This window comes from Ursus arctos, unplaced genomic scaffold (genome assembly GCF_023065955.2).
Source record: "Ursus arctos isolate Adak ecotype North America unplaced genomic scaffold, UrsArc2.0 scaffold_24, whole genome shotgun sequence".
Lineage (NCBI taxonomy): Eukaryota > Metazoa > Chordata > Mammalia > Carnivora > Ursidae > Ursus > Ursus arctos.
Genome location: NW_026622919.1, coordinates 42777875 through 42790653, shown reverse-complemented (window position 1 = coordinate 42790653; position 12779 = coordinate 42777875). Strand labels below are relative to the sequence as shown.

General features: G+C 50.1%; 1 protein-coding gene across 1 annotated transcript in view; it reads right to left on the bottom strand.

Annotated features, from left to right (window-relative positions):
• Positions 1–12779, bottom strand: part of NXN (nucleoredoxin) — a 149873-nt gene that overhangs the window by 16413 nt on the left and 120681 nt on the right. Inside the window, exons 3-5 of the mRNA XM_026517799.4 lie at positions 11411–11544; positions 10825–10925; positions 9309–9415 (exon numbers count right to left, since the gene is read on the bottom strand). Of these exons, the coding sequence (XP_026373584.1) occupies positions 9309–9415; positions 10825–10925; positions 11411–11544 (342 nt within the window). The remainder of the gene's footprint in view (positions 1–9308; positions 9416–10824; positions 10926–11410; positions 11545–12779) is intronic.

Genomic DNA, 12779 nt, shown 5'->3' with positions numbered 1-12779 from the left:
CCATGAGGGCTTCTAGGCAAGGGGATGAATCCCACTATCGGAGTCGATCTTCTGGAAGGTTAACCGGGAGCTGCTCTGCCATGTTGGCACGTCCAGCACACTGGGACGAAGCAGGAATACCTGGTGCAAAGGAATGGAGGCGTTCTAGGTGTGTTAGAACACAAAGAGCCCAGGACAAGCCTCCGTGAAGGAGATGCGGAACGAGACATCCAAGAAACAGTGGGGCAGGAAACAGCCAGGTGACGGGGTGATGTGGAAGGAGAGGGGGAAGGGGAAAGGATTTTAGGGGTAGCCCCAAGTGTCCGAAAACAAAAGCAAATGAAGCAAGAGAATAAGGAGGATTGTAAATATCCCTACTCATTCCCGTGAGACCTCATCCAATTTAAGGGACAACTGGAAAACCCCAGATTTCTATCTCAAGGCCCACCTCCCTCCCAGTTCCAGACCGCTGCAGCCACACCACCCCTTGAGTGTCTAACGGGCATCTCAAATGTAACATGGTCAGAATTAAGCTACCGTTCAACCGAATTCCGTTCTGCTGCTGTCCACGAGCCCCACGTCCAGCGCACACAGCTCTCCCGGCTCCGCCGACGGGGACTGCCTTCTTCCAGCTGCTCGGGCAGGAAGCCGTGGAGCGGTCTCTGACTCGTCCTTCACTCTCCCACCCCACATCGAATCTGTTAGCAAACTCTAGGACTCCCTCTTCAAATTCCGTCAAGAACCCGCCATGTCTTGCCACCCTCACTGCCACTCTCCCTCCCCGAGCACCGCCATCTTGTCCCTGGAGGCCTACAACCGCATCCCAACGCCTCTCCCTGCTTCTCAGCACAGCAACCAGTGGGACCCGACCATTAGCTTACGGGACTCCTCTGCCCAAACCCCCCAGTGCTGGCCCGCTTCACTCAGTGTGAAAGCCGAAGTTTTATTTGCAAAGTCCCTCTCTAGTCTTACCCCCCACCCCAAATTCCCCCTTGCTCATTCTTATCCAGCTACACAGGCCTCACTGTTCCATAAACATGTCAGGTATAGTTCCGCCCCAGAGCCTTCACGCTGCCTGTTTGCTCTGCCTGGAACACACTTCTCTCCCAGACACCCCCAAGTGAATTCTCTCATCATCTTCTCCATGGAGCTGGCCCTGACCCTATTTAAAACTGCGACCCACACCTCGTCCTCCCAATGCCTTTACCTTGCTCTGTTTTCTACCCACAGGACTCATAACTCAATACACCATATGCTTTATTTTTTATTTTTTAAAATTATATTTACTGCCTGTCTCTTTCAGTAAGAATGTAAGCTCCATGAGGTCAGGGGCCTTTGTTTTTTTAGTTCGCGAATGGACAAGCATCTGGCATACGCAAAGCACAGGATTCCATTTTCTTAAATAAAACTTGAACAGGCGGTGCCCTGACCTGAGAGGCCAGCTGCAGCCCAGGACCAGGGCTGGAAGAACAAGAGGGGAAGCAGATTCCCCAAGCTCCATGACGACAGGGACCATGACCTGACCATGCTGGTGTCCCTTGTAGCTAGAGGAAGGTCACATGGTAGGAGCCAAAGCAATGCGAGTGTCTTTGAGAATGTCGATGTTTGGGACAAAGAGAGAGGAATGGTAGCTGTCAGGGATGGAATGTAATGCCCCAAATTTCATATCTGAAGCCCTAACCCCCAATGTATTTGGGGATGAACCTGTGAGGAGGTGATAAAGGTTAATGAGGTCATAAGGATGGCACCCCTAACTGGACAAGGCTAGTGTCCTTATAAGACGAAGAGACAACAGATAGCTCTCTCCACCATGTGAGGACACAGCGAGCAGGTGGCCACACCCGAGCCAGAAAGCAAGCCCTCACTACGAATCGAATCAGCTAGCGCCCTGATTTTGGATGTCCCAGACTCCAGCTCCGTGAGAAATAAATTTCAACTATTTAAACCACAGTGTTTGTTAATGGCAGCCCGAGCTTTTATGGCTTAGAGAGACCTGAGCATTCCGTGAAGTGGAGGATAAGGAACTAAGAGAGAATGAGAGACAAGGAGGCAAAAAAGGGAAGGAAAAATGGAAGAGGCAAGAGCAAGACTCTAGAAGGACAAAGCCAGGTTCTCAGAAAGCCTGGATGATATTTCTTCTAAGAAGAAAGAAGAAAGGGGGATGGGGGAGACGCCCAGACATTTGGAGTTATGAACTTGACGGTGTCACAGAGATGTTCCTTGGCAGAGAGGAGGGAAACAGGGAATGCAGGGGAGGACGCACCACGGGAGACACCAGCAGGGAGGAGGGGACGGCCGTGGAGCTCAGCCTGTGGTCCCTGGCTGAGCCCCAGTGGGCCCTGCTCCACACCCTTACCCCTCTGCCCTGGCCCAGCCCGTGCAAGGCTGCAAAGGCATGCCCTCGGCACCACCACCCCGGCAACAGGCTGTGCATTTCTCCCTCTGCTGTCTGGGTCGTCAGAGGCCGCGGGATGCCGAAACTCATCTGCCCTGGCCCAGGCACACCTCGCTTTACTGCGCTTCAGAGAATGCGTTTTTTGCAAAGTGAAGGCTTGTGGCAGTCCTGCTCAAGCACGTCTATCAGCACCATTTTTCTAACAGCATTTGCTCATTTCACGTCTCTATGTCAACAGTTCAGTAATTCTTGTGATATTTCAAGCTTTCTCACCATCATTATATTTGTTACGGTGATCTGTGATCAGTGATTAGTAACTTGCTGAAAGCTCGGAGGACGGTTAGCATTTTCTGGCAATAAACTTTTTAAATTAAAGCACGTACGTTGTTTTTTAGACGTAATGTTGTTGCACACTTACTAGACTCAGGAGAGAGCAACGGTTTTATCACACAGTGTTGATCACATGGTGAGGATTAATGACTTAATGCATATGAAAACGGAACCACGTTTGGTACACGATAAACACTCAATAAAAAAAAACCCCACACTATAGTGTAAATATAACCTTCATATGCACCAAAAAACCCCCAAATTAATCTGCCTGGCTTTATTGAGGTATCGCTTTACTACGGTGGTCTAGAACCGGACCTGCGCCACGTCCGAGCAGTGCCTGTCCTTGTATGAACTCGTACGCGCAGCTGGCTGGTAAGATCAATACAAGAACTTACCAACGACATGCACTTCCAACAGAAACCAGACCCCCGATGCACATGGAACCCCCAGAATGCCAGGAAGCAAAAGACTGTAAGTGACCCTGTGAGGCTGGAGGGAGGCAGAGGCAGGGAGATAGGCCCTGGGCTGGAAGTCACGTGGGCCACGTGTTCCTCTCCCCACAGGTAGGCCTGTCATGAACCCCGGTGTGAGGCCTGGTCATCAGAACTCCCAGTGGACGGTCTGCCTCTGGGAGTTCTCTGCCAGTCTAGAGAGTGTCACTATTGCACTGATCACAACTTTAATCAAAAATTTCAAAAGGCTCCAAAGTGCGAAGGGTCAAATTCAAGGAGACATGGGGCACGGTGCTCGAGTCTCGCTAAGAGGTGGCATCACTGACCTTTGTGCCCTCTCTGCCCTACAGTACATTACAGGCGTCCTATTCTGGCCTTTGCCATAGACACTCTCTATCTAAATGCCATCCACTCGGTAAGGCTCTGCTCCAGAGCCACCTCTTCTAGGAAGCCTTCCTGGTTCAACAGCTCCAAGCCAGAGTCTCATCTGAACTCAGATAATTCCCCGGCAGGGCCCTTCCTTAGGTGCTGCCTTGAGAAGGGTCCTGGGCTTCTCTCTACACTCTCACTTCACTGTGCTTTAGTGCAACTCTGGCTTGATGGGGCCAGAGGCAGACAGCTCAAGGTCAACAAGCAGTGCCTGCCAGGCTGCCTGCGGGAATGAGTCCTAAGGCTTCCCTCGAGAGGTCAGTGATCAAGGAAGTGGTCAGCACACACACGGTGCCAGGGAGACTATAACCCTGAGAGTGAGGAAGCAGGAGGTGGGGGCTAGAAGAGCAGACAGGTCCACCCGGAAGAGAGACTAGCACAGATGGCGGGGGGCGGGGGGGGGCATGGAGCTAACAAATGAGGAGCAGCGCTCTGGCCGCAGGCGGAGGACGCTTGCTGGCGGAGCCGGGTTCAGCGTGGACCGCACACTCCTTCGCTGCGGCGAGCTGGCCGCTGCTTGCCCGCGCACAGGGCCTCCAGGTCAGCTTGCTGATCCTCCACTGAGGGCTCCCCCAAGTCATGACCACACGCACACTTCTCAGCCCCACGCCGCCGGGGCCTTAAGAGATGGGGCCGAATCAACGTGTCTCCGAGAACTCCCCATTCTCCTCCTCAGTCGTGGTCAGCCACTTTCTGGAGGCCGGGGCCACACCTAACAACCGTGGCTTCTATGTCTGTAATATTTATAGGTTGGCAGCTGGGGAATCTGAGAGTTCCCTTCTCTGCTGGCTGAAGGCAGACAGAAAATGATCCATTCAATTTTTTTGTGCCCTGCCCAACAGTTTACAGGCCACCCTCCAGCCCTAGGAGTGTATCCACGACTCGTGCTAAATCTCACAGAGCTTGTGATCTCTCCTTCAGAGACTGCTGTTCAGTGCCAAGCCTCGCCCCACTTCCCCAGGGTCCTTAGACACATCTCACGGAGCAGAGAGGGCACAGACTGCCACCCTCAAACTGGCTACGGATAGTATAGACCATATTTTGGTAACTGTTAGTTTCAAGTACTCCACAGCCTAAGCACGGACCTCCAGGAACACCTGCATCGTGCCGGCCTCCCCCCTCCCCCTCATCCCCGGCCTTCCAGGAAAGGGCTCTACTTCGGGGAGGAAAGATCCTGCTCATTGACGACAGGGGCTTGGAAAGAACGTGCCTCTGCGTGGAGCGGGCTCGTGGTGGAGCAGGGTGGCCGCCTGAGGCCCCGCACTTGCTCCACCCTCTGGGACAAGTGTCAGTCTTCTAAGCCCTCATACAAAATGGCACTTATTGGACTTACACTTTCTAGTTCCTCAAGACATCGTCATACTCTGCTCTTGAAATACCTCCCAATGTAAATCTCCTCCTGTCCACTCAAGGGCAGCACTGGGCTACTCTTCTGGTTTCTTATTTCCCAGAGCTCAGCACACAGGTTTGGTGGTTAGCAGGAGTTCAAGAAATAGATTCCTATGCGTTTAAAACCACTCTACGCTTCTTCCAAAAAGGATTGGAGGCTGCTTAAAAAGTGTGTAATATAATTCAATAAAAACAGATGAAAATATCCTCCTGAAGGGAAAACAATGAAGCTAAGGTCAGGGGCATGCAACAGAAAAGGTGAGTTTCGCAAAGTTGTAAAGGTGGTTACAAATTCAGCTCTGGGTTTTCTAGGGGCCAAAGGGGAAAAAACACTGTGGTCCATAATGAAATTCAACATATACAAAAGATGAAAGAAAAAAACCGAAAAAGAAAAATCTACCACTTGCTCAAGATAAGTTCAGCTTCTGCTGGGCACTATAGGATAATTTCCTGAGCATAAATTCCTACAAGTGGAATTTCTAAATTAAAGGTTTCGTAGATTTTTAAAGGCCTTTGAGGTATATTGCCAATTGCTCTCCCGAAAGGTTGTCCTGATTTACATTTCTACTAGCAGTCTGCTCTCTTCCCTACACTGGGGATTATTTTTTATGGGGGATGGTGGGGGTGGCGGGAATTCTTTGCAAATGAGATAGATACAAATTCAGTTTTTGGCCGTAAATCACGGAAGTAACTTATGCTGAGTATTTTTCACGTCATATGAAAATGATACGACCCTGTCTTATCCATCTGCTGGATGAACTGCCTACCTCATACCCTATACATACTTCTTACTAAATTCTCTCTCTTTTTAAAAGATTTTATTTATTCATTTGCCAGAGAGAGAGAGAGAGAGCACAAGCAAGGTGAACGGCAGAGGGAGAGGGAGAAGCAGACTCCCCACTGAGCAAGGAGCCTGATGCAGGGCTCAATCCCAGGACTCTGGGATCACGACCAGAGCCAAAGGCAGATACTTAACCAACTGAGCCATCCAGGTGCCCAATTCTGTCTCTTTTTTTCTAAGGAGATCTTTTTTCTATAAAAGATACTGATTATTTGCCATACATGTTATTAATATTGTTGGTTGCCTTTGTTTAAGCTTTTTGACACCCCAAAGTTATCTTTTTTACTGTAAAACGAAATCCCCCCCTTTTCCCCCAAGTTAATCAGTTAAATATTTATTAAGACCCAACACTGAAGCCTCTCAATTTTACTGAGAGGATAAGTAACTAGTTCAAGGTCACTCAGCGTGAGGTAGGAACAGGACTGAGTTGCTGGTGGCCTAGACTACAGAGGTGGTATCAGTGAGGGCGGAATAAGACAGGAAACAGGACAACAATGCCCCAGGCAAAGATCCAAGAGGCCCCAGGCCTGGTAGAGGTAGGACAGCTGACACTTTTTGGTATGTACCTCTAAGATGCCTCCCCAGTCACCTGTGAGGGTACGCTCCAAGGCCCAACCATGTCGCACAGAGTTACGTTTTGTGCACATTTGTGTGTGAGTACACGCATGTGCACAGACATGTATAGAAGCTGGGAGAGGGGGGCAGGAGAAGCCAGAACATGATTGAAAGGCCTTTGTTAGGGGCGTCAGAGGAAGACACACATCAAAGACATCTGCTAGTGTGTACGGTGAATAGGGAATAGAGATAACTCAGGAATGTCTCTGTACTGCTGCAAGGACCAAGAAATCTATGGTCCTCAGAAGAAGCAGGGCACAGCTGTGTATAAACATGGGCACTGAAGGGCAGCAAAATCTAGGTAACCCTAAGGAAAGATCTGGAACTAGCCAGCCTACCAGTGGGCCTCACCTCGAGCCTCTCCAAGAACTTCTAGTCACAACACAGGGACTGCGGCTAAGGGACTCACACTGGCTGGCTGTACCCCTTTTCCATGATGCAGTTAAAACAAGATTGTCACTGGACGCCTGGGTGGCTCGGCTAGTTAAGGGTCTGCTTTCAGTTCAGGTCATGGTCCCAGGGTCCTGGGATCACCCTGCATCAGGTTCCTTGCTCAGCAGGGAGCCTGCTTCTCCTTCTGCCTGCCACTCCCCCGACTGTGCTCACTCGATAGCTTTCTGTCGCTGACAGATAAATAAAATCTTAAAAATAATAAGACTGTCACATCTCCCTTAAGTGACACACAGAGTTACCTCTGGGGTGAATATCCGAATCCTAGGAGCAAGAAGGTATGTTTTTTAAATGAACAAAGAGGACTGAGGAAAATATTTATAAAACCATCAAGCCCTGTCCTTTCCCTGTCATACTCTTTGATAGCAGAGGACCCTTGCTAGGGCTGAAGCCAGGTCTCTTCTGTCACACTCCAGCCCTCTTTCCCAGCAGCCCTACACTGGCAGGGCCTTTGTTTCTTCTGCCAACAACACTCTTTCCTCTCCATTTCACTAAGGCGACTCCTATGGTTTCCAGAACTTGGTTTGAGCATAACATTCTCATCTTCCCAACCAATCCGGATTTCCCTGTTACAGGCCCTGCTAGCACTGGGGACACCTTCCTTCAGAGCCCTCACGATTGCAACTTACACTTATTTGTACAATTGACTGATGGGGTGAGTCTCCCTTCTAGTGCTGTAAGCTACCCGAGGGTAGAGATTGGGTCTGTTTCTACTCAAGACTGTATCTTCCACACCTGGGAGAACAGACATCCTCTAATCAGCCCTCAGTAAATACTTACTGAGTGAATGAATAAATGAATTCAGAGACCTGAAGTTTCGCTTATGCTCACAAAGGGGCAACATAACCCTCTGTTCAGTACCACTGACCAAAGGTCATTCTGGACACTCATCTCAACATCTGCCGCTCCTACAGCACGCGTGTTTTAAGTCTCTGCAAACAAAGCGCTAGAAGAAAATAAGCCTGTGATATCTTCTTTAAGTCACTCAACCCCATACCCTTCCTTCTAGACCAGTAAACAATTCCCTATCTATCACTCAGCTTTTGTTTGGGAAGGGAACTGATGTCATCTCTCTCTCTCTCTCTCTTTTTTTTTTTAGTTGAAAAAGTGGTTTATTATATGCATTTTCTCTTATTATTATTATTAACATATAAAGTATTATTTGTTTCAGGGGTACAGGTCTGTGATTCATCAGTCTTACATAATACACAGTGCTCACCACAACACACACCCTCCCCAGTGTCCATCACCCAGCCTCCCCATCCCTCCCACCCCTAGAAGGCATGAGCCTCCAAAATTCCTCAAGGGTTGACAGACCTAGCTTATTAATACCCAAAGTGTGGTCCCTGGGCCACCAGCGTCAGCGTCACTTGGGGGCTTGCTAGAGAGGCAGGGTCTCAGCCCACTCCAGTCAGACTCAGGGAATCCGCATTTTCACAAGATCCTTAGAGGACTCTTACGTGCATTTGACATGGAGAAGCACTGATTTAAAATTAACTGTTCATTTTTTTGAAACCTTAGCTCCAAACGAAGCCATATGCTTACTCTAAAGGGTGAGGAAAAAGCTTAAAGAACCTGATGAGTCCCTGCCTGAGCAGTGGAATTTGTGACTAAATTTTGATTTGTCTTTTTTTCCCCCCCTCTACTCCCTTTAACACAAGAAGCATTGAGAACTCAAATATTAGCTGTGTCTGCCTAGGGCTAACCAGGATCTGGTACTACTGCTACAAAGGAAATGAGTTTAATCCTTTTTACAAAATGGAGATAAAATTGACATATAAGAATGCATTTCATTCTTAGCAGGTCAGTTAAGTGCTTTACCAAGAGAAAACCTGGCTGGGTGAAGGCTGGGGAGAAGGTATTCACATAATAGAGAATAAAAACACAGTCTGTCTCACTTAATCATCGTCATTCCCCAAAACACCACGATTAGTACTTTAAGTCCTAGTTTTCAACCCTCTCAGGAAATGAGTTTTCTCGCCTACAAGGCCGCTCAGCCCTCAGGAACCAGGAGATGCTTTGCATGTCTTATCCTATGCAAGCGCGCAGCGAGTCTTCGTGGCAGGGATTTATCATGCCCACTTTGCGGATGAGGAAACTGAGGCTCAGAGTCTGACTGATGGAACCAAAGACCATTCCTAGTCCGTCTGACGGAGAACCCCAGGCTAGGGTTTTGGCCACGTCATTTGGGAGCGTGTGCTCTATGGCCCAGCTGTAGCACAGCACACGAGGGCCGCTGGTGAGAAGTGGCTGTTTCACCTGGACGAGTACTTCAGGGGAAAAAAATCGCTTTAATGTGGTATAATTCACATACCATAGAATTAATAGCATGTAATTTTTAGGACGGTAAGGAACATGAACATTTATGGAACTAAAGATGTCCTTTTCCCTCTAAAAGAAAAGCCATGGAGTCAGGAATGCCCACCTTGGATTCCGTACAGCCGGTTGAGGCGTGACCGCCGGGCCTCGTCGGTATAGGGGACTGCAAGCCAGGGCATCTCACTGAAGTACTGTTTGAATGAGTCCTCGGACCTACAGAGACACACATGGAAGCAAGGCTCTATTACCCCCGAAAGCACCACGGCAGGGTCCCCCCGCCTGCTACCGAGCTACTGCCGGGGCTCCGCAGGTGCCAGCGCCCGAACCACCTTGCTCCTCAGACACCAGGTTTCAGGCGGGAATTATTCTACCCCTTCTGGTGTCCACCAAGAAGCAACAGCCTCCACAAGCAGGCCGATGTGAACTAGACCACCAGGCCATTTCCAGTAGCCCGCTCCTCTGGGTCCTACCAGTTTAACTCAGGCCCAGCTTCTCATTTTTCAACAGAGACAGGTGGTACTTTTACAAGCAGCCTAGATGGACACGGACACTGCGTTCCCCGTGATGCGTCGAATCTGTGCGTGTAACAGTGCCATGCACAGGGGCACACTCCTGGCCAAGCGGAAGCCTACAGGTCCATGTATAAAACACGCTAGAACGACAGAGCTAACCAAAGTGATAAAAAGCCGATCGGGGGCTCCCTGGGGCGGGGGTTTGAGGGTGAGGACTGACTGAGAGGGCACCTTGTGGTATACTTAACAGTGCTGATTACAGGGGTACATACCTTCGTCAATAGTCACTGAACTGTGCGCCCAAAATGTACTTTATTGTATGTAAATGATACTTCAATCGAGTTGATTTTTTTTTTTAAGCTTTAAAAAAGTGATTGGTCCATGTGGTATGCCTTCAAATTGACCCCCAGTCACATGCAGAGATGGGGATCTGGGGATCGAGCACGGCACAGTGCAGACCGCAAAGATACAGAATGCCCTCAGTGTGCTTCCCAGAGAACCTTCTGTGAACAGGAACTTAAGAAGCAGGAGCACCTGGTGGCTCGGTCTGAATGGGAGCTGGAGTTTTGTGAGGAAGGAGGGTGGCTGATGAGTAAAACCAGCAAGAGGGCCCGCAGCAGAGGAAGTTGTGGTGAAAAGGACCTGAGGTACTCCAGGAGGAGAGCTTGCCCTTCTTGTTTTTAGGACAGCCCCCAGGCACAGTATGTGGCCAGAGTGAAGGAAATTTGTGGCACAGCCATCCCAGCAGGTGTCACATTCCATCAGCCTCTGGATCTTTTCTTTCCATCCTTCTCCTCCATGCCCTTTCATCGTGATCCAAAATGCTGAACAAATCAGAAAATTGCAGCCTAATCTCTAATGACCCAGGCTGGAAGTGGACATGGCCCAATATTTACAGTAAGAACAGGTTTTTCTCAGCTCCCCTTCAGACAATTGCACAAGGAATTCTGAAATGTATCTGTCCGTGTGCCAATCATCCCACATAAGCCTTCCCCAACCCCCATCTCTGCGCTCTACCCTTAGGAGGTGAGATGTGTAAGGTAAGAGAAATGCATGTTAACCACCTCTGGAAAAGGGAAACGCGCAGCCACTTGCCCCAGCTCACGTTACCTGTCCGCACTAACAAAGATGATCTCAAATTTCTGGCCTGCCTCCTTGATCTTCCGGTAGGATTCCACCAGCACCCGGGTGAGGCTTCGGCAGGGTGGGCACTGCAAGAGGAGAGGGGGATCCTGCAGCCTGACGCTGAATCTGGCCTTCCCATTTCCCAGCCACTTGCCAAAAGAGACCGGGTAAGCAAGACCCAAGCAGGACTGGGAGAGCAAAACCCAACTTATTAAAGAGGCAGAAACAAACATGCTTCTTACAACGGCGAACGTCCAGCACAGGCGCCCCCCCCCCCCCCGCCACGGCACGCTGGCGGGTGGCAGTTAAAACGAACCCCCTTGGAGACTACTGGAAGCCTCATCAGAATGGGTTAGGAAGACTATCCTTTCAGACCAGTCAAAAGAAGTCATTTTCTTGCTACCACATCATTCATAATAATAAGCACTCATGGCATGCCAACAATGCGTCAGGTGCAGGAGGAGTAAGGACATGGGGAAGTCATGCCCGAGCAGTAGCACCTCCAAGAGCCAACCACGACTGGTCTTGGTGGCAACATCACTGCTTCCTTCCGTCTGGACTGAACACTCACCCAGTGTGCGGAGAAATAGACGCCCACGTGAGACCCCTCCAGGCTGCTGCTCTCCAGGGACTGTCCGTTATTTCTAAGCAAGGGCCCTGCAATGACTTCCCTGAAGGGTTTAGGTCCCCAAGGGAATTCCAAACCTGAAACAGGCAACAGATGGTGAGAACGTTGTTAAGACTCTTCCTTATGGCCTCTGACCCAAGGGGCCTCAGAGAGGCAGGGTGTTATCATCAAACAGTATCTGTTAACACCTGGCAGGAACAAAGGCAGAACCCATTCGTGGCAGAGCTCCCCCTACCTCCAAGACAACGGTTCCCGAACCTGGGTGATCACAGGGCCCATCTCCTGGGGGGCTTTTGTACAGTTACCGAAGCCTGGGTCATGCTCTGAGTCTTGGGATCTGGGGCCAAGGCTGAAGATGTATGTCCAAAACAAAGCAAAACCGACTCCCCAGGTAAGTCTGATACTGCGCCAGGTTGGGGAATCACTGCCTCGTGGAGGAACCACAGGTTTCTCCTTCAAGTCCAACCCTGGGATCTCAGGGGCTCCCAACTCTGACAGCGTTTTAGAGTCAGCTGGGGAATTTTAAAATCTGATGCTCCTGGGCCCACCCCCAGAGATTCTGATTCAGTCGGTCTGGGTTGGGGCCTAGGAACCAAGTGAGAATTAAATCCAGTAAGAGGAAAGTAAAACTCACTCAACCCAGATGTTCTACATTCTGATGACACTTAGGCCCCAGGCAGGAAGAGCAACAGTGTTTTCTCACAGGGTGGTCCATGGACCACCGCCTCAAAAATCGCCTGGGGTGGGTGGGGGATGGGAGCAGCACAGACTGGCGGAAAATGCAAGTGGCCAAGCCCACCCTGAAACAAAGGGACCCAAACATCTCTGGAAGCAGGGCTGAGAACTCTGCACTTTTAACAAGCTCGGAGTAGAGTGAGTCTGTGTGTGTGTGTGTGTGTGTGTGTGTGTGTGTGTGTGTGTGTATGTGAGAGAGACTTGAGAAGGTGGAGACTGGGTTCTACCATGCCTTGGTTTCCACTGAGGGCAATTCTTTGAAGGAGGTGAAATTTTTCCTGGGAAAATCTGTGACCAGGGTTGAAGCCCCTAATCAGAAAGTGAGGGACGGGAAGACCTTGCGACACTTTTACGACTCCAGTGCAGCGGGGAGAGGACCAGAGCTGCGGCAGCCAGTGAGCGGGACGGTGGGAAGAGCAACCCAGCGCACGGCCACCGCCCCCCCCGGCCGGTCAGCAAGGCCAAGGCCGTGGGACTTGGGCAGCACCAAGAAATGAGGTCAGTCACCCCTAGGGCCTGGAGAGCAAGACAGAGACTGTGACTTTGCGATGGTAAGATTTTAAAGAGACAAAAACCT